The sequence below is a fragment of the Mirounga angustirostris genome, unplaced genomic scaffold (assembly GCF_029215605.1).
Source record: "Mirounga angustirostris isolate CCGP_5_RB_7025 unplaced genomic scaffold, mMirAng1.0.hap1 SCAF_13, whole genome shotgun sequence".
Taxonomy (NCBI): Eukaryota; Metazoa; Chordata; class Mammalia; order Carnivora; family Phocidae; genus Mirounga; species Mirounga angustirostris.
The window spans coordinates 44,952,697-44,979,418 of NW_026991721.1; the positions used below are offsets into that span (position 1 = coordinate 44,952,697).

The following is a 26,722-nucleotide window of genomic DNA, read 5'->3' on the forward strand; positions in this document are numbered from 1 at the left end:
TTTCATGTCTGTTTCCTCACCTGTCAAGCACCTGAGAGTTTCAAAAAAGATGAGAAAGGCATCTCAAGTACTATTCCAAAGACTCAACTCAGGAGAGCCTCTTATTTTTTTTTTTTTTTAAGACTTTATTTATTTATTTGAGAGAGAGAGAAAGAGAGCAGGAGCAGGGTGAGGGGTGGAGGGAGAAGCAGATTCCCTGCTGAGCAGGGAGCCCCACACAGAACTTGACCCTGAGACTCTGGGATCATGACCTGACCCAAAGGTAGATGCTTAACTGACTGAGCCACCCAGGCACCCTGAGCCTCTTGTGTTTTGTATAGGACTAGGAATGGATCCATCTAGGTCTGTCCACTCCTTCTTAGGACTTATTTGTCCGACAACCTGTTGTCCATGCACCCCCTGTGAAGTAGAGATAAATGAGGGGAAGACAGAAGTCGGCTGTCCATGTAGCATAGCACAATTCTTTCACCTCAATTCTAGGTTTCTGAGGCCCAGAATCAAGGCACTTTCTGACCAAGTCCTAGAATACCTTAATTCAACACTATAAGATGGTGCATGGTGCACCTTTATCTCAAAGGCCATCTGCTCATCCTTTCCCCTCCTAAAAGCTTTACTGGAAAACTGAAGTATTTACTCTGTAAAGCCCTTCCTTATTTAGAGTTCAGTACTCTTACCTTTGTCCTGAATTTCTCCATACAATTTTTCATAACCTTTTCTCGTCCTTTATTCCTGCCCCCAAAATGGGTAAGATGGATCTTTTTGATTGGCCCATGTCATGTTTTATTTATATCATATCAATAATATTGCTTTATAATTGCATGCTTATGAGGTCATTTTTTTTCCCTTAGACTCAGAACTTCTTTTAGACAGAGTATATCCTTATTCCTAATACAGTAGCTGGCACATACCAATTTTTCAACGAATGTTGACCAACTAAATGAATGAATGAATGGTCATTTAACCCTGTTTTTTTTTTTTCCCCCTTAAGATTTATTTATTTATTTTAGAGAGAAAGAGAGCACAAGCAGGGGCAGGGGCAGAGGGAAAGGAGGAGAGAGTGAGAGAAGCAGACTCCCGACTGAGCATGGAGCCCAATGCGGGGCTCAATCTCATGACCCTGAGATCATAACCTGAGCTGAAATCAAGAGTTGGACGGTTAACTGACTGAGCCACCGAGGCAGCCCTTAACCCTGTTTTAAATGTAACATGCTATAGTATATCTCCTAAAAGTTTGGGAGCTCTTTGAAGAAAGAATAATTATTTAAATTTTTATGTCTTTAAATTTATGTCTCCCTATATAGTTAGCATGGTTTCTTCCACATAATGCTTATTTGATAAATGAGTGGATGGGTAAAGGAATTAATGATTATGTGTACGGTACTATCATGAGACAGTTCTCAGCCCAGGAAAAAACTCTCTGATTACAAGAATTATTTTACTATGACTATTACAATAGAACCTTTCAGCTTGTTCTCTGCTTTCAGAAAAACATGCTGTTTTGAATAAAACATTAGGTTAAAATTTTGTTTGGATGAATCAGTTCTCACCCTGCCACACACAAACTTGTTTGGAGGATTAAATGACTAAAAGGTCTATATGAGTACTTTGTAAACTCCAAAGCACTCTAACAGACATAAACTGCTGATATTCAAAAAAATCCTCACTCTTTCTGGAGATGGGATTCATTGGGTACAAGATCTTCAGTTTTCTTTGCCAAGTGTTTGTCACTATTCAAATCCTCTGTAGTTATGTATTTACATAATCAATCTGAGGTGTAATTGTCCAGCATGTCTGGCTCATTTGCACAGGATAATCCAGAATGAAATATGTCAAGATATTACAGTCAGAAAAAGACAACTAAGGAAGGTGAGAGACTTGGAGACATCAACCTGTCTAAACACTATAGCATTTTAAAAAGACCAAAACCCATTGATAGTTCTGTCTCTTGAGAGAACATGTTTTCCAAGGTTAGCACTGCAGATCCTGAATCCTGATCAAGTCACATATCGACATCTGTAGGAATGAATATCCAGGGTAGTTGGACGCAAGAGAAGGGAAAGCTCTGTCTTGAGGTTAATTTGTCACCAATTTTTTTTTAAATTTTATTTTATTATGTTATGTTAATCACTATACATTACATCATTAGTTTTTGATATAGTGTTCCGTGATTCATTATTTGCATATAACACCCAGTGCTCCATGCAGTATGTGCCCTTTTTAATACCCATCTTTTATCTTAAAATCTTGTTTGGAGAGCTGCGCTGGCCCTTTAGGGAATTCTAATATTCCCTCTTGATTTTTAGCTTAAGAATTAACTTAAAGGTAGGTTGAGAGTGTCTTTTCCTCTAGTATTTGTTCTCTTTCTAAATGGCCTTGTAAGGGGTGTGGATCTTCCAAATAGATGGTACCCCTAAACTCTTCTGACCACAGTGCCCACATTAAATGTTAGAAACAATATTGAAGAAGGAGAATGAAAACTTGAAGGGAAAAAAGATTTTTAAACCCTTTACTTTACCTACTGTGGCAGTTCCCTTGACCCCTGTTAGATTTTATCTTCTTTCAAACTAGAAGGATGGTTTAGGTAAAACCTAAGGTTAGGGTTTTAACCACACTTGAGTTGAAAGCTCTTGTGAGACCATCTCTACTGGCAGTTCTCAACCTTTGTTATACCTCAAACTCACAGAGGAATAACTCTATCTTATGGTAACAGTAGATCAGAATGATAGGGGTTTTCAACTGGAGGGTACACTCCTTTGGAAGAGGGAACATATTAAATTCTTGGGAGGAATGTGAGGTTTAGAAAAGATCCATGGGTGAATGACACTTCCTCTCCCCACATTGAATTGTGGATCTAATAAAAACCCTCTTATTTTATACATGAGAAAAGTGAGGTTTAAAGTTTTAAAGTAACTTTCCCAAAGTTTCACAGATAGATTAATGGAAACACTACTGAAATCCAAGATCCTAACTTATAGTCTGATCTTATATATTTTTTTTTTTGGTCACACACTAAGCATAATAATTTATGTCCATGTGGCTTCTGTCTTCAGTAGGCCTTTTTATGTGTCTGCCCCTATGTAATCATATTGTTAATCTGCTTGATTAAAACACTAATGGGAAGTCTTAGTATCCAAAACTCAGGTAGTAATGGAGTAAGAGAGACTTACACAGATTTCCATCTTTCTTTACTGCATGCTGTGAATCCATGGCAATTCAAACACTCCTTATTTTAGCCCCCATCACATTTTATGAGTACTTATATTCCTCCACCGAGGCATAGCTCAATTATTCTTTACCTCTTTGTCATGTGCTCCATAAAAATGAACACTATCTAGATATAAAACAAGTTGCTTACTACTATTAATAATAATAACAATTATAAATTATTACAAAGGAGACATTCCTCACCATTAACATTGTTTGGTATGAATTCTCATGTTTAGAAATAATAATAACTAGCATTATTTTTCTTCCAAATTTTTATTTAAATTCTAGTTAGTTAACATATAGCGTAATATTGGTTTCAGGAGTAGAATTTAGTGATTCATCACTTACATATAACACCCAGTGCTCATCACAAGTGCCCTCCTTAATACCCATCACCTCTTTAGCCCATCCCCCACTACCTCCCTCCATCAACCCTCAGTTTGTTCTCTATCATAATAACTGACATTTTATTTTTTATTATTTTTAAAAAATTTTATTTATTTATTTGACAGAGAGAGAGAGTGAGCACAAGCAGAGGGAGCTGCAGAGGGAGAGGGAGAAGCAAGCTCCCCACTGAGAAGGGAGCCCAGTGCAGGGCTAGATCCCAGGACCCTGAGATCATGACCCAAGCCAAAGGCAGCCACTTAACTGACTGTGCTACCCAGGTGCCCTAACTAGCATTTTAATAATATTTTCAAATTTCAAAAAGCTTAACCTCATATGTAGATAAATTATATTTATTTATCTGGCTTAAGCTATCAGAAAAGGAAGATAAGATTGTCCTGTTACTTTGTGTGTTCTATTAACATCCTTGCAAATTATGGTTATGATCTGAGGTGAATTTATATGTATCATCTAATAAAATTTGTATGAATAAGGCAAAATACTAACACTGTTTTGCAGATGTAACTACCAAGACTCAGATCAGCTCATGGCTGCAAGTACATGGTTGAGCTTAGCTTGAAATTGTGGTCATCTAACACCAGCTGAGTGTACGTTAGGTACCCTGTTGGTACTATATGTCATATTTTGATTTAAATAAGAAAACTCAGCATGGAGATTGATGGTCTAAGTGTATTTTTATGGTGACTTTATCAATAATCACTCAAACAGCACTTCAGAGCTTAGTGATGCCTTAAAAATAGATTACCTAAATAAAGTTTGTTCTAAAAAGCTTACAAATCACAAAGAATAATTGTTAGTGTAAGTACTGAATTCAATATTTTATTCTAGTTAAGTCAGAAATGTTGGGATCATTGATAACATGGAATCATTAGTTGATGACATGTCTTAAGCCCCATTAAACAGATAGAAAATGAAAAATACCAGAAGCAGCTTCTCATAGAGGGAACATGCATGGGCATGAGAGCCAGTCAGATTCTTGCTGCAATCCCAGCTAGGCTCCTTTCTTCTAGGGTAGCTTTTAGGCAAGTTGCTTATCCTCTCTGAGCCTCAGTTTATTCCCCTGTAGAATGGGCATAATAATACTGCTATCCATATTGTTGTGGTGACTAGTGATAATATAATGGATCTAGAACAAGAGCATATTTAGTAGCTCAATAAATCACAGCTAGGTTTTTTATGACTATTGCTAACCTTATTATTAGCCTGTTTATATTATAATTGAGCGTAAAAGGTAAAAGATTGTTATTTAAATCACCTCCTCCCCCTTTTTAACACTAACCAGTTCTCCTTATTATAGGGATTGAGCAGTATTATTAGTTAAAGGGAAGCACTTCGTTCTTTCTAAAAGGCTGATTAGAAATGAATTTATAAGAGTTACAACAAAAGAATAGGTTAGCTAGAGATAAATTTCTTATGTAAAAAGAAGTGCCTGGCAAATGGCTTATGATGTCAAATCTCCATGTTCTTTGTTTGATTTCTTTTCACCTCATTTTCTGATGTGACAAGAAAGACCTCTAAGATCTATCCTGTATGACTGTACATTCTGGGGTTCTATCAAATGCCCTAGAGAGAATCGTCACCCCTAGTTCACAATCAGGAAGGGGAGACAAGTAAACAAGTCTATCTGTACCTTGACCAAAATGATCTCACACGGATACAGCATGTATCAGTGTTGTCTGGGAGCCTCTGGGTTAGGAGAGTTCTCAGATGGGTCCTGCTGTAGCCAGGAAAGGCCACCCGCTGAGGAAGCCTAGTGCTCCAAATCCAGTCTTTAGAGTAATAGGAAAAGCAAAGGATGATTTCTTATGCTTTGATAAGAGTAGAAATCACAGACCTAGTTTTCTGCAGCACTGTACCCAAAAATCATCCTCAAAGGCTTCTCCTATACTTGTAAATAAGGTAATAAACACATTGATGATAAATATGTCAGCTTGTGTATATCACTGCACGTAATATATAAAATATAACATCATTTTTACTTATTTGCAGCAAAACCAAGGCAAATGCCCAGCCCAGAATTGTTCAGTGGAAGCCCCTGCTTGGATGCCTGTCCACCACTGTACTGTAAGTTTGATAATTTGATTATTCCAAATTGGCCAGATGAAAGGAGAATTATTTTTATATTTTGGAACAAACTTAGTGGAATGGGCTAGAATCCTTCCTGAGATTCTAGAAAAGAGAATGTTTTTTTCAGAAAGCTCTACATTATAAGAAATACCTGTGATTAGGGATTTATGCATTTTTTTTGAGTCAGGATAATTTGCCAAAGATTTATTTAAATGGATTATTGATGATTTAGATTTGGACAGTCATTAAAATGAATATATTTGCACATGTATTTTTTTCAGCAGCTGCATATTCAGCAATACTTGATTTTAGATGCTTCAGAGAAGGATGCTTTCTCTTCTGTCATTGTTGTGTTGACTGTTTAATAGTGATGAGTACGCGGATTTCCAATTTTCACGTCTTTCTGGTATAATAATGGTCTCTGCGTTTGTGTGAAATCTTCTATCAGAGAATTTTCAAGTGCCCTAGAAACAAACAGGTACTATGTCATCATTCCTGTATTACCAATGGGAGATTTAAATGCAAAGGGAGTAAGAATAGTGTATCAATTGTAAAGCTGGGAATAGATCTCAGACACCTTAACTCTTTTCATGAACTCATTCTACTACACCGTAAAGAAAAGAAGTGAAGAAAGTGGCTGATTTGTAGGATATTCTCCCATACGTGCATTGCCTGATAAATGTGACAGTGGTTCCTTTGGGAAATGTGTGTACTGTAACTGACAGTTTGCCTGTTATAAAATAATTTGTGTGTAATGGGGACAAGGAATTTGAAAATTACTTTTCGGGCATTCCCCTCATTTGAACCACCTTGCAAGCAATGTAAAGTGATATGTAGAGCTTCTTAAATATCCTCGTCTTTTGTTCAGATACAAGCTGCTGGAAGGTGTAGCTGGGCTATCATAACGTGACTTATGACTGCATTCTAATGCAGTAGGCCTGGGGGAGCCTACTTTTCACTCAGATTCATAAGAGCATGAAGCTCTTTCCTTGTTTTTGTTTATCTGTGGAAGGAGGAGAAGGTGGGATCACTTTCAATGAAGGAGAGATGATGATGCTAAATTTTGGAGGCATTCCTGCAGTGCGGAGGCAGCCCAGACTTGCTGGAGACTTGGAGAATAAAAATGTCACACTTTTGTGAGCAGATGGTCAGAGGGGAGTGCATGCTAAGGGACTCTGCTGATGCTAGAGAAAGGATGAGTTTTAATAATTCTGTTTCTTCATCAGTCACTCCTTCTATTGTATCCCTGATGATATTATCTTACAATTACTGATTTGTATGTCTATTTCTCCAGAGACCTTGTGCTATTCAGGGTCCTGGTATACCTACACCTACGTAAATCCCTGGTATGTGGTAGGTGCTCTGTGAGTGCAGGTTCAATGAATGAGTCTTCAATCTGTTGATTTCCTCTTTAGTAAGTTTTATTAAATTATCTACAACTCTTATATTTGTTGGTGAAGAGAGGTAATTATACTATTTTACCTTCCTAGGTGGGTGGTTTCCATTTCTTTCCTTCAAGGGTCATTTTACACTTTTCCTTTACAGGGTATCATTGAGGATGTGTTTTAAGGGATTTTGTTTCAAACTAGGCAAAATTTAGTGGTTTGATTCAGCTGTGTCAGGTACTATGCCTGTTGCTGGAGGTACAAAGATAAATAAGATAGTATTCCCATTTTATCAAAGACAATCAATATGTAACACCAATAAGAATTCTGATTAGTAGCTGATCCTCTACCACACCGATAATTTCAGCCCCAAATACCAAACATTTGACATGTCAGTTATTTTGTGCAGTCTTATTGCAAGTAAATCCATTATTAGAATTATGTCTTTCGGATTATTAAAAATAATTCATCTTTCATTATTACCTTAGAGCTGGACCCTCTAGGATCTACAAATCCCAGATTAGGTCTTTATGTTATAGGACATTTGTGACTGAGTAGATGACTACATTTAAGACCCTTCCTGAAGAACATAAGTCAGAAATGCCAAATAGTCTGCTTCTCAGTTCTGTGGTCAGGTGAGAACATCAGAAAGATTTTTTTTCTTGATTTGCTATGGAATTAAGAGCTGTTAGTTTCATAGATTTCCTTTGCTGTTTATTTAAAAGTAATTACATTTCCCAGTGGGGCAGACACTTTCCAGAGGAGTTGACAACCCATAATGATTCTGTTTTCTCTGTAAGTAACACTGATCCACAAAGGTAGGCTTTCAGTGGCCATGTTTGGGCTATGTGTCTGTCCCTGGCCATGCCTGACTGATCTAGGGGTAAATATCTCATCTCAGCTGGGCCAGTTGGATTCTCTCTCCTGGGAATTTGGAATTTGTACTAGAGAGATACCAAGTTGGTAGTCAACAGTATTGAATCATATGAATGACAGTAGTTTGGAAAATAATCTGTAACCTCAGCTGCTGAAATATTTAGACCTGCTCTTTATCTGTCCTTTTGAGGTTCTGCTTACTCAAATCTCTCTTTGACTTTGTGAAAAGGCCCCAATAATCTGCTGATAATCCATAAATTAGTTACATTTCCCCCAAGTTATTCTAGGTTTTGTTTTGTTTTATTTTGTTTATTTGGGGGAGTGTAATGTTTTTTGATGTATTTGCAACCAAAGAGATGAAAAAAAACCACCTTAACTAATATCCCTAGTCAGCAACACTTAAGAAGGTCCCAATAGAGTTTATATACTGAGTGGTAGTCTCACACAAAAAGAAGCACTGAGAACACTGAGAAAGAAGCATTAAGAATTTCCAATAGTCTATTTGGTAATAGAAATAGTCTGTTCTATTTATTCCGAATATCTGATTATATACATCACTTGGGTACATAAAAAATGACCAAAGAATAATTTGTTAATGACTTAATCCACATTATAAAATAAGAAATATGAATAGTTAATTATATGGCTAACATAAGCATATTTATAAAACAAAAATACATATGATATATATAATCATTCTGGTATTAATTTCCATTTTCTCATCTCTCAGGAAATAGAAAAATCTTAGCCTCCTCTATTTAAGAGAATGTTTTGTCTGTCTAAATCTGTCATTGACTGAATCAGGTTATAAATAAATTAATGCATATTTACATTCATAATAAATAGTCTGTTATCTTTGTGTATTTTTAAGTTCACTTGATTGTTTCCTACATTTCTCTCCCCGACACTCTATTCTTATTCCTTGGTGCTTTGCTCTGGAATGATTGTATCCTTATAATTGGGCTTTATTACTTTTTTCAAAAACGTCTTGGTCTTTGTGTGTGCATTTGTCCCAGGTTCGTTTTAAGTGCAGAGCTTTTATCATTGGTTTTCTTAAGAATGCTTCTCTCTGCAAATTGCTCTGCAAATGCCTGTCACCAGCTCCATATTGCCTTGAAAATGGCTTCTATTACTATTTGCTTAGTCTCTTCCTAGATGTTCTCTTTTTTGGCACTCCACACCTCTGTAGCAATGGGACCAAGAGGTATTTTAAAGACTTTTCCTTGTAGCCAGGACTACTAACCTGTACAAATTAGGGTTCAAGATGAATAATTACCTTCAGTAATTATACAGAAACATGGACGTATTTATATTTTTTTGAATAACCGTAAATGAAATATCTTCCCTAACAAAAAGCATGACAGTTTTATTTTTTATTTCTCTCTCCTTATATGGCTACATTAAGCACTAGAGTGATATCCTCCTTCACCTCTACACTTCAAATTTAATTGCATTGTATAGTCATATATATATGAGCAGTGGTTACCTGAACCTCTGCCACTTAAAGCAAATCAAAAGGGACCCATAGGTTCTGGGACTCAGGTGAAAACAGGCACATCTCTGAATCTGGAGTGAACTAGGCTCAGAATTAGTTTCTGGTATTTGGAAACAAAGAAAGTTAGTCTCGACCAACTGCAGGAGGCTTGAGTGGCTGGTGCATTTCAGGGCATAAATCTCTGGACCACTCAGTATGGCTATGGCTTATGCATGGATTTGATCACTTTCAGGAATGTCCAGACACAATCCTTAGTTATTGGGCATTACTTAGAAATGGCTATAATATGTAATTTTATTTTTTGGAATATGATATATAAATACATACGATTTGTCTAGAATAATCACTTTGTTTCTCTGCATATTTGAGTACTTAGTTGTTAGAAATTCAAAAATAATGCAATGAGAGGTGTTTCTGAATTAAAAATAAAGTCCCTGCTATTATAGAGATTATCATGGATATTGTTTACCTGTATATCTCTCTTGTTATATAATATTCACCCATAAATAGATATGTGAAGATTTTTCTTTCCTTTTTAAAATTTATTTATTTATATGAGAGAGAGAGAGAGTGTGTATGCACAAGCAGGGGGAGCGGCAGGCAGAGGGAGAAGCAGACTCCCTGCTGAGCAAGGAAGAGCCTGATGTGGGACTCGATCCTAGGACTCTGGGATCATGACCTGAGCCAAAGGCAGACGCTTAACTGACAGAGCCACTCAGGTGTCCCGATATGTGAAGTATTTTCAAAAATCATGTTAACATTTGCAAATTAGAACATTGCATTCTGACTACATCAAATTTCATCTACTCATTTAAGAAGCATTTACTGAGTACATTTTTTAAGTTGTAAACCCTTGGATTCTTCAAGATAGAGAAGGAAACAATACATGTAAATAATCATTATGCTGGATAATACATGCTATAAAATGTTGTATATAAAAAGCTATGGGGTGCATGGGTGGCTCAGTCAGTTAAGTGTCTGACTCTTGATTTCTGCTCAGGTCATGATCTTAAGGATGTGAGATTGAACCCCATGTCAGGCTCTGCACTGAGCATGGAGCCTGCTTAAGATTCTCTCTCTCCCCTTCTCTCTCTGCCCCTCCCCCCACCTGGACACTGTCTCTCAAAAAAAAAAAAAGCTATGAATGTTCAGAATGGAGATGGAGATTTGCCTCGAGATGGATTTTGGAAGACAGAAAATGCAATATTTGGTAATAAATATGCAAACTTTAAAATTGATTAAGATTTGTGTTAAAATACAAACTCTGCCACTCACTAGTCATGTGACCTTGGACACTTTGCTTAATCTATCTTGAATTTATACATGCAACAGGATATTTTGAGATTTACATGTGATAATGCATAGAACATGTTAACATAGAACCTGGCACATAGTCATTGCTTGATAAGTGGTAAGAGAAAAAAAAGAAAAGGGTAGGTCATCCCAGAAGGAAGTGAATGGGGCAGGATGAATTGGTGAGGGACATAAAAAATGGGCAGTAACTCATTATTAATTTAGGGCTATTTATTTGGATTTATTTAAGAGGATCCTTTCTTTGGAAAAGGATTTAGGCTAGGACGGAGAAAGTTTCCAGGAGTTAATATACAACTTTTTTAAGACTCTGAAAGCAGAAATTCTGAAGCTCTTGAAAAGAAACATTTTGCTCTATGACAGGCAGGAGCTGATGATGTAAGAGTGTCATATTAACAAGAAATGTTTATTTTCTGAGTAACAAAGGCCATTTTTGAAGAGTAGAGTTGGATACTCATTTTAATTTAAATCATTTTAACATTTCCCTACCATGTCTCTCTAGATTATGAAAGTAATTTTTCTCTTTTATGGGAAATCAATAAAAACAGATGTTCCCCCAAAGAAACCAGAGGAGATATTCTTTTAAAGTGTTAATTATTTCAGCGTGTTCTCCCAGACTGCCTCATTTTACCCACAGTCAGAATCAGTCACTCTAATTGAAGCCAAATAATACAATGTGCATAAGCAATCGTAATCTAAAGGTTTTTCCTCCTGATTTTGTAGCTCCTTCCTCACTTTTATTTTTTTCTCCACAGTTTGTTGTGTGACCTCATTTTGTATACAGCCCACATAAAACCCAGACCATGGCACTTAGAAACATCCAACCAAGTCATAAAATAAATAATGTTGTGTCTGCTCTCTGGGTGCTTCCAGAATTCCTATGAACACAGCACCCGCTGGGCTAACTCAGCTGCTGGGAAATCACACCCAGGATGGCTTTGATGACTATTGTCTTTCCAAAGACTGGATACAATTTTTATTTTTTAGAGCAAGGTTTTCATACCATCAGCAGTCCCCTTATAGAACAAAAAGTCAGGACATTATCAGATGATCACAGTTTTAGGAAAATTATGGAAAATTGCAGAGTATAGGACTTCAACTTGGTCTGTGCTGGGATTAGAGTGCATCTGGCCATCTGGGTGGTAGCCATGGGTTAGGAAAGAATCCAGAGGGGAAATTATCTTAGAAAAATCACAATGCACTCTGCAGAATGTCTTTGATTCCAATTTTGCTGTAGTCAAGTGCTCTAAATCAAGGAAAGTATAAGGAAGATTAGACTGACACAGTAGATAAATTCCTTTGTTTCTCTCTCTTCTGGCCCTTATCATACTTTGGATGCATACTTGTTTCCTCTCTAGGTTTGAAAGAGTATGTTGGGAACTGCAGTACTTATATCAGATAAATTTCTTACAATGATTTCTGAACTATGCCCAGAAAGTAAGCCCACAGTATGGAGGGGATGGGTGGACATTCATTCATGGGAGAGATGAAAGGGCATTCCCAGTGAGCACACATAAAAAACTACACAGAGTACAGAACAGAAGACATGCAAACAGGTACCCTGCATGCCCTGGGCAAAGAAATGAAGGTTACAAGTTCTGAGGTGCTAGCAAGATCTGAGAAGCTAAGTGGAAGAATGATAGGTAACCATCTAGGAGCAAAAGGCAGGCCGATGGTAAAAATGAAGTCAGTAAATTTTATGTCCAGTGTCCCCAGCTTCCTCTTTCTGTACCTTTGAATATTTTCTAAGAATTCCAACTTTACCCAACTTTACTGATTTTGTGCCTCAGCATTCACTTACCTCTTCCTACCTTCTCTTTTTTGTGATGCTATTATAAATAGGATTGTTTTCTTAATTTCTTTTTTGGGTTGGTCATTGCTAGTGTATGGAAATACAATCACTTTTTGTTTATTAATATTGTACCCTGAAATGTTGCTGAATCTATTATTACAAGAGCTTTTTAGTGAATTCCTTAGGATTTTCTATATATAAGATCATGCCATCTGCAAAAAGAGATAGTTTTACTTCTTCCTTTCCAATTTGGATGCCACTTATTTCATTTCCTTGCCCAACTGCCTTGGCCAGAATATTCACTACACTATTTAATAGAGTTGGCAAGAGCAGACATTCTTGACTTGTTTTTTATTTTAGGGGAAAGTATTCTTGTTTCATCATTAAATATGATGTTAGCTCTGTGTGTGTGTGTGTGTGTGTGTGTTAAGAGATATCTTTTACCAGAATGAAGGAGTTCCTTTGTATTTCTAGTCTGTTGAGTGTTTTTGTCACGAAAGGGGGATTTTTGTATGTTTTGATATTTGTTTTTAACACTTAAAGTTTTAATCTGCTCAAAGAATGCTTTGCCCTTCATTGAGAACATTAAGCAGAACTTTTCCAGGATTCCTGAAAGCATAATCTCCCTACTCATAATCCCCACCTGACTTTACCAAAGAATAGCTCTTTGGTTTGACAGGTGAGAAAACTGAAGCTCAGAGAAATGAAATATCTTTTTTTGCATCCCACAATCAGCACATAGGGGAGCTAGGCTAGTCTTTTGGGTACCCAGTCTTTTCTCATTTATGGTATAATTCATTATATCTTCTGAGCAAACCCTTGGGTTTGCTGTGGAAAATAATGAATTCAGAAGAGATTGGTATTTTATTAGCTGTATGTTGTGTCATAGAAGGTGCCATGAAGATTCTATGCATTGCAACGCTGGGCAACATTACATCATTGGACAATCATCTTGGCAGCCATAGTAGCACATTTGAAGGTCTTCCTTCACAGGACTGTCAGGATTTCTAATCTTATTTATTTGGAAAAGTCCATGTGGATAACCACTATGTAAACAGAGTTATAAATATATTCAGAAATTTAGTTATGTCCTTCTGTTCAGAGCTAAAGGAATTTTAACAGTGGGTTTTCTTTAAGAGGATTGCTAGGCTTTATTTTCCTTCTTGGTTTCATCATTTGATGTAGGAATTGAATATGCAATGATTTCTCAGAAATCTTCCATGATAGAGCTATAAGCTACCTTATTTTTCACAGGTTTGTGGTAGGATGCTTATATAGAATACGGTGATTCAATCATTTATAAATTATTGAGAGTACAAAATGCTCTAATGTGATGGATCTGTGGATTTTCCAATTTAAGGGCTTTGTCTCTGTGTCCAGAAAAATCCCAGGAAGAATTGAATATTTGCTCTCTCTGACATCAACTTAAAGGAGGTTCAGCTATATTTACTGAACTTTTTACTTATTTAGTATCCAACAACCTCAATTATGTAGTATAAATTGAGAACCATTTAGAAGTAAACAAAAATGTGTTGAAGTGGACTAAATCAGTATTTCAATGCTCACAACCCATTTACAGACTACTGTCTATTCTATGACCTCACTGTGTGAGCTTCTTTTTTTTTATGTTATGTTAATCACCATACATTACATCATTAGTTTTTGATGTTCCATGATTCATTATTTGCATATAACATCCAGTGCTTCATGCAGAACGTTCCCTCTTTAATACCCATCACAAGGCTAACCCATCCTCCCACCCACCTCCCCTCTAGAACCCTCAGTTTGTTTTTCAGAGTCCATCATCTCTCATGGTTCATCGCCTCCTCCGATTTCCCCCCTTCATTCTACCCTTGCTGCTATCTTCTTCTTCTTCTTTTTTTTAACATATAATGTATTATTTGTTTCAGAGGTACAGATCTGTGATTCAACAGTCTTGCACAATTCACAGCACTCACCGTAACACACCCTCCCCAATGTCTATCACCCAGCCACCCCATCCCTCCCAACCCCACCACTCCAGCAACCCTCAGTTTGTTTCCTGAGATTAAGAATTCCTCATATCAGTGAGGTCATATGATACATGTCTTTCTCTGATTGACTTATTTCGCTCAGCATAACACCCTCCAGTTCCATTCACGTCATTGCAAATGGCAAGATTTCATTCCTTTTGATGGCTGCATAATATTCCATTGTATGTATACATATATATATATATATATATATATATATATATATATATATATATATATATATATACCACATCTTCTTTATCCATTCATCTGTCGATGGACATCTTGGCTCTTTCCACAGTTTGGCTATTGTGGACATTGCTGCTATAAACATCGGGGTGCACGTACCCCTTCAGATCCCTACATTGGTATCTTTCGGGTAAATACCCAGTAGTGCAATTGCTGGATCGTATGGTAGCTCTATTTTCAACTTTTTGAGGAACCTCCATACTGTTTTCCAGAGTGGCTGCACCAGCTTGCATTTCCACCAAAACGGTAGGAGGGTTCCCCTTTCTCTGCATCCCCACCAACATCTGTCATTTCCTGACTTGTCAATTTTAGCCATTCTGACTGGTGTGAGGTGGTATCTCATTGAGGTTTTGATTTGGATTTCCCTGATGCCAAGTGATGTTGAGCACTTTTTCATGTGTCTGTTGGCCATTTGGATGTCTTCTCTGGAAAAATGTCTGTTCATGTCTTCTGCCCATTTCTTGATTGGATCATTTGTTCTTTGGGTGTTGAGTTTGATAAGTTCTTTATAGATTTTAGATACTAGCCCTTTATCTGATATGTCATTTGCAAATATCTTCTCCCATTCTGTCGGTTGTCTTTTGGTTTTGTTGACTGTTTCTTTTGCTGTGCAAAAACTTTTTATCTTAATGAAGTCCCAATAGTTCATTTTTGCCCTTGCTTCCCTTGCCTTTGGCGATGTTTCTAGGGAGAAGTTGCTGCAGCTGAGGTCGAAGAGGTTGCTGCCTGTGTTCTCCTCTAGGATTTTGATGGACTCCTGTCTCACATTAGGGTCTTTCAACCATTTTGAGGCTATTTTTGAGTGTGGTGTAAGGAAATGGCCCAGTTTCATTCTTCTGCATGTGGCTATCCAATTTTCCCAACACCATTTGTTGAAGAGACTGTCTTTTTGCCATTGGCAAAGATTAGTTGACCATAGAGTTGAGGGTCCCTTTCTCGGCTCTTTATTCTGTTCCATTGATCTATGGGTCTGTTTTTGTGCCAGTACCATACTGTCTTGATGATGACAGCTTTGTAGTAGAGCTTGAAATCCAGAATTGTGATGCCGCCAGCTTTGCTTTTCTTTTTCAACATTCCTCTGGCTATTCAGGGTCTTTTCTGGTTCCACACAAATTTTAGATTTATTTGTTCCATTTCTTTGAAAAAAGTGGATGGTATTTTGATGGGGATTGCTTTGAATGTGTAGATTGCTCTAGGTAGCATTGACATCTTCACAATATTTGTTCTTCCAATCCATGACCATGGAACATTTTTCCATTTCTTTGTGTCTTCCTCAATTTCTTTCATGAGTATTTTATAGTTTTCTTCTGAGTACAGATTCTTTGCTCTTTGGTTAGATTTATTCCTAGGTATCTTATGGTTTTGGGTGCAATTGTAAATGGGATCGACTCCTTAATTTCTCTTACTTCTGTCTTGTTGGTATATAAGAATGCCACTGATTTCTGTGCATTGATTTTATATCCTGCCACTTTACTGAATTACTGTATGAGTTCTAGCAGTTTTGGGGTGGAGTCTTTTGGGTTTTCCACATAAAGTATCATATCATCTGCAAAGAGTGAGAGTTTGACTTCTTCTTTGCCAATTTGGATGCCTTTTATTTCTTTTTGTTGTCTGATTGCTGTGGCTAGGACTTCTAATACCATGTTGAATAGCAGTGGTGATAGTGGACATCCCTGTCGTGTTCCTGACCTTAGGGGCAAGCTCTCAGTTTTTCCCCATTGAGAATGATATTGGCTGTGGGTTTTTCATAGATGGCTTTTATGATATTGAGGTATGTACCCTCTATCCCTACACTCTGAAGAGTTTTGATCAAGAAAGGATGCTGTACTTTATCAAATGCTTTTTCTGCATCTATTGAGAGGATCATATGGTTCTTGTTCTTTCTTTTATTAATGTATTGTATCCCTTTGATTGATTTGCAGATGTTGAACCAACCTTGAGCCCAGGGATCCCACTTGGTTGTGGGGAAATTTCCTTTTAATGTACTGTTGGATCCTCTTGGCTAGTATTTTGGTGAGAATTTTTGCATCCATGTTCATCAAGGATATTGGTCTGTCACTGTCTTTTTTGATGGGCTCTTTGTCTGGTTTTGGGATCAAGGTAATGCTGGCCTCCTAAAACGAATTTGGAAGTTTTCCTTCCGTTTCTATTTTTTGGAACAGTTTCAGAAGCATAGGCATTAATTCTTCTTGAAATGTTTGGTAGAATTCCCCTGGGAAGCCATATGGCTCTGGGCTTTTGTTTGTTGGGAGATTTTTGATTATTGCTTCAATTTCCTTAGTGGTTATGCATCTGTTCAGGTTTTCTATTTCATCCTGGTTCAGTTTTGGTAGTTGATACATCTCTAGGAATGCATCCATTTCTTCCAGGTTATCTAATTTGCTGGCATAGAGTTGCTCATAATATGTTCTTATGACTGTTTGTATTTCTTTGGTGTTGGTTGTGATCTCTCCTCTTTCATTCATGATTTTGTTGATTTCGGTCCTTTCTCTTCTCTTTTTGATAAGTCTGGCCAGGGGTTTATCAATCTTGTTAATTCCTTCAAAGAACCAGCTCCTAGTTTTGTTGATCTGTTCTACTGTTCTTTTGGTTTCTATTTCATTGATTTCTGCTCTGATCTTTATTATTTCTCTTCTCCTGCTGGGTTTAGGCTTTATTTGCTGTTTTTTCTTCCAGCTCCTTTAGGTGTAGGTTTGGGTTGTGTATTTGAGACCTTTCTTGTTTCTTGAGAAAGGTTTGTATTGCTATATACTTTCCTCCTAGGACTGCCTTTGCTGCATCCCAAAGATTTTGAACAGTAGTGTTTTCATTTTCATTGGTTTCCATGAATTTTTCTAATTCTTTTTTAATTTCCTGGTTGACCCATTCATTCCTTAGTAGGATGCTCTTTAACCTCCATGTATATGAGATCTTTCTGACTTTCCTCTTGTGACTGAGTTCTAGTTTCAAAGCATTGTGGTCGGAAAATAGGCAGGGAATGATCCCAATCTTTTGGTATCAGTTGAGACCTGATTTGTGAGCTAGGATATGATCTATTCTGGAGAATGTTCCATGGGCACTAGAGAAGAGTGTGTATTCTGTTGCTTTGGGATGGAATGTTCTGAATATGTCTGTGAAGTCCATTTGGTCCAGTGTGTCTTTTAAGGTCTTTATTTCCTTGTTGATCTTTTGCTTTGATGATCTGTCCATTTCAGTGAGGGGGGTGTTAAAGTCCCCCACTATTATTATATTGTTGTCAATGTGTTTCTTTGCTTTTGTTATTAATTGGCTTATATAATTGGCTGCTCCCATGTTAGGGGCATAGATATTTACAATTGTTAGATCTTCTTGATGGATAAACCCTTTAAGTATGATATAGTGTCCTTCCTCATCTCTTTTTACAGTCTTTGGTTTAAAATCTAATTTGTCTGATATAAGGATTGCCACACCAGCTTTCTTTTGGTGTCCATTAGCATGCTAAATGGTTTTCCACCCCTCACTTTTAATCTGCGGGTGTCCTTGGGTCTAAAATGAGTCTCTTGCAGACAGCATATTGATGGGTCTTGTTTTTTATCCAATCTGATAACCTCTGTCTTTTGATTGGGGTATTTAGCCCATTTACATTGAGGGTAACTATTGAAAGATATGAATTTAGTGCCATTGTATTTCCTGTAAGGTGACTGTTACTGTATATTGTCTGTGTTCCTTTCTGGTCTATGTTGCTTTTAGGCTCTCTCTTTGCTTAGAGGAGCCCTTTCAATATTTCTTATAGGGCTGGTTTTGTGTTTGCAAATTCCTTTAGTTTTTGTTTGTCCTGGAAGCTTTTTATCTCTCCTTCTATTTTCAATGACAGCCTAGCTATATAGTATTCTTGGCTGCATATTTTTCTTATTTAGAGCTCTGAGTATATCATGCCAGTCCTTTCTTGCCTGCCAGGTCTCTGTGGATAGGTCTGTTGCCAATCTAATGTTTCTACCATTGTAGGTTACAGATCTCTTCTCCAAGCTGCTTTCAGGATTTTCTCTTTGTCTCTGAGACTCGTAAGTTTGACTGTTAGATGTCGGGGTGTTGACCTACTTTTATTTATTTTGAACGGGGTTCTTTGTGCCTCCTGGATTTTGATGCCTGTTTCCTTCCCTAAATTACGGAAGTTCTCTGCTATAATTTGCTCCAATATACCTTCTGCCCCTTTTTCTCTTTCTTCTTCTAATTTTTCTAATGTAGTTTCATCTTATGGTATCACTTATCTCTCAAATTCTGCCCTCGTGATCCAGAAGTCTTTTATCTCTCTTTTTCTAAGCTTCTTTATATTCCATCAGTTGGTCTTCTATATCACTAATTCTCTCTTCTGCCTCAGTTATCCTAGCAGTTAGAGCCTCCATTTTTGATTGCACCTCATTAATAGCCTTTTTGATTTCAACTTGGTTAGATTTTAGTTCTTTTATTTCTCCATAAAGTATTTCTCTAATAACTTCCATACTTTTTTCAAGCCCAGCTAGTATCTTTAAAATCATCATTCTGAACTCTAGTTCCGACATTGTACAAAGTCCGTATTGATTAGGTCCCTGGCACTGTACTATCTCTTGTTCTTTTTGTTGAGGTGATTTTTTCCATCTTGTCATTTTGTCCAGAGGAGAATAGATGAATGAGAGAACAAACTGCTAACAGGGTAACAACGTCCCCAGAAAATATACACTAAACAAATCAGAAAAGAACTGAAACTGGGGGAAACGAAAGGGAAAGAAAGAAAAAAATTAAAAAAAAAAGAAAGAAAAAGATAAAAACAAACAGAAAGAAATCAAAAGAACAAAAACAGAATATGATCAAATGTGATCAGGCTGGTGTATAGATCACTGCCACACACTAGATTTTGGGTGTATTTTGTTCTGTTAGAAGAAAGTGCCTCTCAAAATTTTAAAGAAAGAAAAACATATATGTACAAAAATAAGAGTTGATATGATGAAGGGATGGAATATGACTGTAAAGATGAAAAGTATAAAAGATTTTATAAAAGGAATTGATAAGAAGTTGGTTGAAAAAAAGAAGAAGAGGATTTAAAAAAGAAGAAAAACAAGGGAGAGAATGTGATCAGGCAGGAGACTAGAACAAAGCCATACACTAGAGATTTAGGGTATATTTTGATCTGTTAGAAGAAACTGTATCTCAAAATTTTAAAGAGAGAACAACTTATATATATACCAAAAATAAGGGTTACTACTCTGAAGGGATAGAATATGGCTCTAAAAATGAAAAATAAAAAATATATTTTTTAAAAGCGATTGATAAGATGTTGTTTGAAAAAGGGAAAAAAGAAAAATTCAAAAAAAAAAAAGACAGTTAAAAAAATTTACTTTGAAAGCCTAAGGAATCATGGGAAAAAAGCCATGAATTCTATGTGCAGTATTTCCCTAGTGTTGGAGTTCTGCCGTTCTCATTCATTGGTAAATTTGGTCTTGGCTGGCTGTTCTTGCTTATCTTCTGGGGGAGGGGTCTGTTGCCATGGTTCCCAAATGTCTTTGCAAGAGTTGGAATTGCCCCTGCCCTTGCCAGGTCTGGGCTAAGTAATCTGCTCGGGTTTGCTCTCGGGAGCTTTTGTTCCCTGCAAGCTTTCTGTACAGCTTTGGAGGAGGAGAATGAAAATGGTGGCCTCCCAATCTCTGCCCTGGAGGAGCCAAGAACTTGGGGCCCCACTCCTCAGTGAGCCCCCGAGAAAAGCAGTCAGTCACTCCCGTCTCCCTGGTCTCTGGCCGCACTCCGTGCTCATCTGGCCTGTGACCGAGTGTTTCTATCTCTGGCACACGACCCCATGTGTCATCTCCAAACTCAGCAGATCCCTGTGGTGCACTCCTGCACCGTTCCTCCCGGGGGAGGAAGGGGAGTCTCCCCGGATCTGCTGCTTGTTGGGTCCCTGCTGGAGGAGCAGTGGCCTGACTGTGCCATGGATCATGGTTTATGGCAACCCTGAGCTGAGAGCCCACTCCTTGGCTCTGTCTCTACAGATGGCTTCCCTGCTCCAATACCTGGGAGCTCTGCCACACTCAGGCACCCCCGGTCTTTCTGTGACCCTGAGGGTCCTGAGACCACGCTGTCCCATGAGGGTTCCACCCCCAGCTTAGCCACCGGAGCGACGTCCCTCAGCGGAGCAGACTTCTAAAAGTTCTGATTTTGTGCTCCAGGGCTCTATCACTTGCCAGAAGCGGCCGATGGAGGCCCCCTCCCCCGCCGTCTCTCCTCCCAATATCACCTCGGATTCACTTCTCCACATGTCCTACCTTCCAGAAAGTCATTGCTTTTCTGTTCAGAGAGTTGTTGCTATTCTTTTCTTCAATCTCCTGTTGAGTTTGTAGGTGTTCAGAATGGTTTGATCCCTATCCAGCTGAATTCCTGGGACCAGATGAAATCCAGGTCTCCTACTCCTCTGCCATCTTCTCTGTGTGAGCTTCTTAATGCTTCTCAGGCACATGTATTTGAACATGAGAGACCCATAATACCTTATTTCAGAGTCTATTTAGATACATTTCTAATAATCATGGCTAACCCATTAGGTAAGATCCAGATAATTAGAGCAGGTATATGGAAATCAGGAGAGGGCATTACTAAAGCCTGGTATATTAGCAGCCAAGGGAAGCAGCTGCCAACAGTGAGAATAGAAATGGTGAAAACAAGCACAAGCTTTCAAATTCTATGAGATAATTCAGTGGTGGGGCATTTTATTATTATGGCATTATTATTATCAGCACTGGAGAACTATGAAAATGGTTACAGTTTAAGATCTATATTTGCCCCACAATGGCACTTGAGCAATGAACTCTCTGACAGCTTGGCCTACCTTCAACTTACCTCAGGTATTGGAAGATGTAATTGAAAAGTATGGATCTTGAATGTTTAAATGAGTTAATTTTTTTAAAAGATTTTTTTTTATTTATTTGTGAGAGAGAGAGCACAAGGAGGGGAGTGGCAGGCAGAGGGAGAAGCCAGGCTCCCCACTGAGCAAGGAGCCCCAATGCAGGACTTGAGCCCAAGACCCCTGGATCATGACCTGAGCCAAAGACAGATGCTTACCCGACTGAGCCACCCAGGTGTTCCAATGAGTTAATTTTTTTAAAGATAATGTTTGATTTTTTTTTGACAGTGATTTCTGTACCTTTGAAAGTCATTTCTGAGCTCAGAGCCATTACTTATTTTGGCTAATTGAATTCCTGAAAAGTATTATGGGGCAGTGGGTTCCAGCCCTGAGTGGGGAAAGAGCCTCTGGGAACACACATGATTGCTTTGGTTATGGTGTGCTAAGTCCAGTGCAATTATGATGGAATCTCTCTTCTTTTTTTCTAGAAACAAAGTACATACATGTCTTACAAACTCTCCTGGGTATTTATCCTTAGCTATCATATTATTCCCTTTTATTTAGTGTTCTTAGATCATTATAGAACAAACACAGACATCATCAAGTGCTCTTCATGTGGGTGTTGGTGTCTGTTCATAGACCAGCTACAGATATGAGTCATGAATGACAGCTCTTCCTAGTGAATAATCCCACCTTGAAAACCTCATACTGTGTATGTGTCCTTAAAGAATTTTTCCTATAACAATGTTCAGGGTATGGTTATTTCACACAACTTTAGCCTTTAAACAAAGACCATGCAACATGTGACAAAAGTGTACTTTAAGTAGTAATGATTTTAGGCATTTAAACATATTTATTCTTTGTCCTTTTTGGGTACATTACAAAAAAATTCATTATCTTTATAATGAACCTAGAAATCCAAGGAAATAACAACAAAGAAATATTATTTAAGTGCCTGAATTATAAAAAAAAAAAAAAAAAAGATAAGGAGGTGTTTTTGCCAAAGATGTCCTTGCACCTGCTTGCTGTTCCAACTTTCTGTGCTGCTCTTCTGATTGTGTTCATCCCCTGTTCAGGCTTACCTTATTTAGATTTAGCCTTAGGTAGTCCAAACAGGGGAAGCTATTCGATAAGGCCATGTCTGTAGCAACAACAGCTTCCTATGACCAGTATAGAGCAAATGTCAATGACAAACCCCTTGAAGCAGCCTCCAGCTATCCCAGATCTCTGTGGAATTGTACAAAGTGTTTGGACAAACTTTGGCCCAAAGAAAACTTTTAACAGCTGTTGACACGGAAATGGAACATTAATTGCTGCAGCTCCTCAAGGAGGTTGGCAGCATAGTCTCATGACTGCCTCATAAAAACAGCCCCTTCTAGTCTGGATAGATGGATTGGCTTCAGCAACAAAAGGTACAACAAATGCATCTAATCAAAACCCCAAACCTGAGCATGATTAGAGTGGGTGGAGAAGGAGCAGGTTTTATAACAATCACCCTTCCATTATAGCAGCAAGGGAAAATGTACACAAACATTTGAATATTTTATTTACTGACCCATATATTTTTAACCAACTCAGAACAAACATCTCATTAAAGAAATCAATGCCATTCAAGTCTGGATTGGCTAAATTTTCCAATCTACTGAAAAAAATGCTAATTGATCTTAATGGCTATTTTAGATTGTATTTTGGTGAAGTAAAAATTTTGCATAATTTAATATCTACAACTTAATTAAACACATCCTATAAATAGCCTCTCTCTAAAGATGCTAATACTCTGTTGAAAGAATCTGTTTCTGCAATGGATTTGGTCATACACCATTGTTCTTTAGGTTGTGTCAGCATTTTCATTAAAAAGTTGTACTCTATTTATAATTTGGAAGCAAAAATGCATTCTGAGCTAAAACTTAATGTCCAAAGTCTGTCCAAAAGCAGTTTTCTAAAATGTACACAGAATGGAAGTTTTATGACTCCTTGAAAGCTTGTGGTCTATAAGAAGACCTATAAGACACCAACAAAAGAATTTCATTTATTTCAGTCCCCTGTGCATCAGGACAGTCCACAGAATCTGGGAAGAAAACTGGGTTGTGGAAGAGGATACAATCTTCTCTGACATGGTGCTGGAGAATCAGAGTATTTAGGTTTTATTTTTGGTTGTACTACTTAAAATACACTGGAAAGAGCATGGGCTTTGAAGTCACCTGGAACTGGGTTTACTGAATTTGGGAAATTTCTTCACCTCTTTGAGCCATGTATATTGATCAAATGAGATGATATACCTAAACTCCAGTACAGTGTTCATTTCCTTCTCTTATGATTTATGGTGTTGCTTGAAGCTACTGACTTGCTTTTCCTCCATTGTTAAGAGTACTTTTTTCTGAGAGTTGATTTTATGAGTGGCTTTCCTTAAATTTATGTTTTTCAAACATAAAATACTAAGTCAAATGAATGGTAATTACAAGACCACCCCTAAAGAGGGCAAAGTACTATATAGAGTGTAAGGAGATCTCATGCAATAGTAGAATATATAGAAAATTACTCCTTTTCTCTTCATCAATCCCTAGTCTGGGGACTTTCTTTGCTTTCTGTAGTCTTATACTGTATAGGCAGAATAAGCCCAAACTGTCCACCAAGTCAACATGAGTATCATTGGTAGGTCTAGGCTGTGGAGAGCCTTTGGCAGCAGAAATGTGTCCTTTTGTAGATGAAGGGAAATGCTCTCTTTAAAACTGTTTTTAAAAAAACAGAAAAAAGGGAAAATTTAAATTCCTGTTGTCAGAACTGTTCTCTTGCCTATAGCTAGTTTATCATCTCAACATATATTATTTAAACAAGGCTGACTCTTCAGTAGTACATTACTATTATTCTTTCTGCTCATTCAAATCCATTTATTTATCTATCTTTCCTCCCTTTCTCCTTCATTAATTCCAAAATATTTACAGAGTGTTTACTATGTCCCAGACACTATTCTAGGTTCTATAAATTCATAGTATGGGAAAACATACATAGTCTTTGCCCTCAAGGAGGAAGCAGCAATAAAGAATCACACAAGTGGGAGTGCCTGGGTGGCTCAGTAGGTTAAGCATCTGACTTTGGCTCAGGTCATGATCTCAGGGTCCTGGGATAGAGCCCTGCATTGGGCTCCCAACTCAGTGGGGAGTCTGCTTGTCCCTCTGCCCTTCCCCGCACTTGTGCTCTCTCTCTTTCTCTCTCAAATAAATAAGATCTTTAAAAAAAATAATCACACAGTAAGATAAGTTTGCAATATTGATGACTTCTACAAAGGAGATGTACATGGTATATTGGAAATGCATTGAGGAGGCACTGATGTAGAAAAGAAGGCCAGAGAAGGCTTCCTTAAGGGAATGCTAATTGAGCTTAAATTTGAAAAATAGAACCAACTTGGGGAAGAAGGAGGAAGAGATTTATTCAGGCAGAAGGAACTGCATGCACGAAGATCCTATCTCAGGAGGGGAAGTTCTCTTTATGAGGAGCTGTAAGGCCAATATGGCTAGAATTCAGAGAATACATTTCAGGGTGCTTGGTGGGAGAAGGGTTTGGGAGGGAGACACAAGTCAGATGATATTTAGGAGTTAATTGAAGTATTTTAAAAAGATTGGAGAGAGAGGAGAGGATCTGGTAGTATGGTCATATTTGAATTTTAAAATCTTCACTCTGGATGCTATGTGGAGAACATGTAGGAAAATGGAAAAAAGGTTGTGGTTAAAAACAAAACAAAGAACTAGTTATGAAGCTTTTGTAGAGTCTAGCATAAATTAGGGTGATGGTAGGAATGAAGAAACATGAATAGATATGAGATATTTAGGGGTAAGGATGCCAGGACATAGAGATGAATTATGTATGGGAGTGGTTAAGAGGAAGGGAAATGTCAGAGATGACTCCTAATTCTCTGGCTTGTATGAAATAGTGGGTAGAAGTATCATTTACTGAATTCTGGTGCTCTAGGAAAGCTTCATTAGGTGTGGTAAAAGGAGGATCATGAAATGCATTCTGGACAAGTTAAGCTTGAAGAGTCTTTAAGATGTAAGTAAAGATGTCTGGTTGGCCTGTGAACATGGGCAGGAGATGCAAGGTCAAGGAAGGTGTTTTTGTTTTCTTGAGAAAAAAATGAGAATATTTAAATACTTATGTGTCTAAGAAACCAACTGATTTAAGGACTGAGAAATTTTCAACAGATTATTCAAAAAGGAAGTGATTTGATAGCATAGTTTCAATAAAGTCATAGAGGTTGAAGAGGGGTTGAAGAAATAGAATATTTACAATATATTTTCTAGATGAATAAAATCTTATGCTTCAGTGAAAAATGCTGACAGGAGTTGTTGTTAGAGTGAGAGATTAAATACGTAAGGGAGAAGGCCTAATCAATATGTTTCCTTGAAGAAGGAAATGGATGAGGCACAAAGACCGTGTGTTGTGGTTGGTCTGTAATATGTAAATACAGATGTACAGTATCTTTATGCATGTTTATAGTGCGAAATTGAGAGAAATCCAGTTTGATGGCTTTTGTTTACTCTGAAATAGGAAGTTAGGGTGGTCACCTGCTGAGAATGGGAGGAGAGATGGGGAGAGGAGGGTATCAGATGCTGGAACTATCATTATAGAGAATGGGAGGATGAGATGACCAGAGGAAAGAGATGTGACTGCCAGGGTTCTTTCTCTGCAAGTGAAAGTTTAGACCTTTAGGGAAAATGCTTTCTGATCTAACCCATTCCCCACTGTGGTCTCTTTGGTTTGGATTCTCTCAGCTCTTGTACAGAGGCAGCCTCTATTGTATCGTGCCAGCTGACTTGTCTCATTGGCATCATTCTTCTCTCGCTCTTTTATACATGTATGTCTAATCTCTGCAACAGAAGAGGGCAACTCAAGGACAGGAAACATGGCTCCACAACATCTGATAGAATGCTGTGCTCATAATGGGGATTATTAAAGGTTTATGAAACTTGAAGGGGTTTATTAAACAATATGTCAAATATGGGACATTCTATACTGGGAACTTGGCATAAAGATGAGTCCTTGTTTAATGTATGATTTTATGTAATAAAATATAGGGGTGGCCATTTCCACCTTTTTCAGTTAAAG

General features: G+C 37.6%; 1 protein-coding gene and 1 pseudogene across 1 annotated transcript in view; both read left to right on the forward strand.

Annotated features, from left to right (window-relative positions):
* LOC129046364 (disks large 1 tumor suppressor protein-like) overlaps nucleotides 1–6,044 on the forward strand; it is a 562,187-nt gene extending 556,143 nt beyond the window's left edge. The window contains exons 5-6 of the mRNA XM_064575848.1: nucleotides 5,602–5,676; nucleotides 5,961–6,044. Coding sequence (XP_064431918.1) covers nucleotides 5,602–5,676; nucleotides 5,961–6,044 — 159 coding nt within the window. The remainder of the gene's footprint in view (nucleotides 1–5,601; nucleotides 5,677–5,960) is intronic.
* Nucleotides 6,045–12,292: 6,248 nt separating this feature from the next.
* Nucleotides 12,293–26,722, forward strand: part of LOC123856524 (transforming protein RhoA-like) — a 129,161-nt pseudogene continuing 114,731 nt past the window's right edge.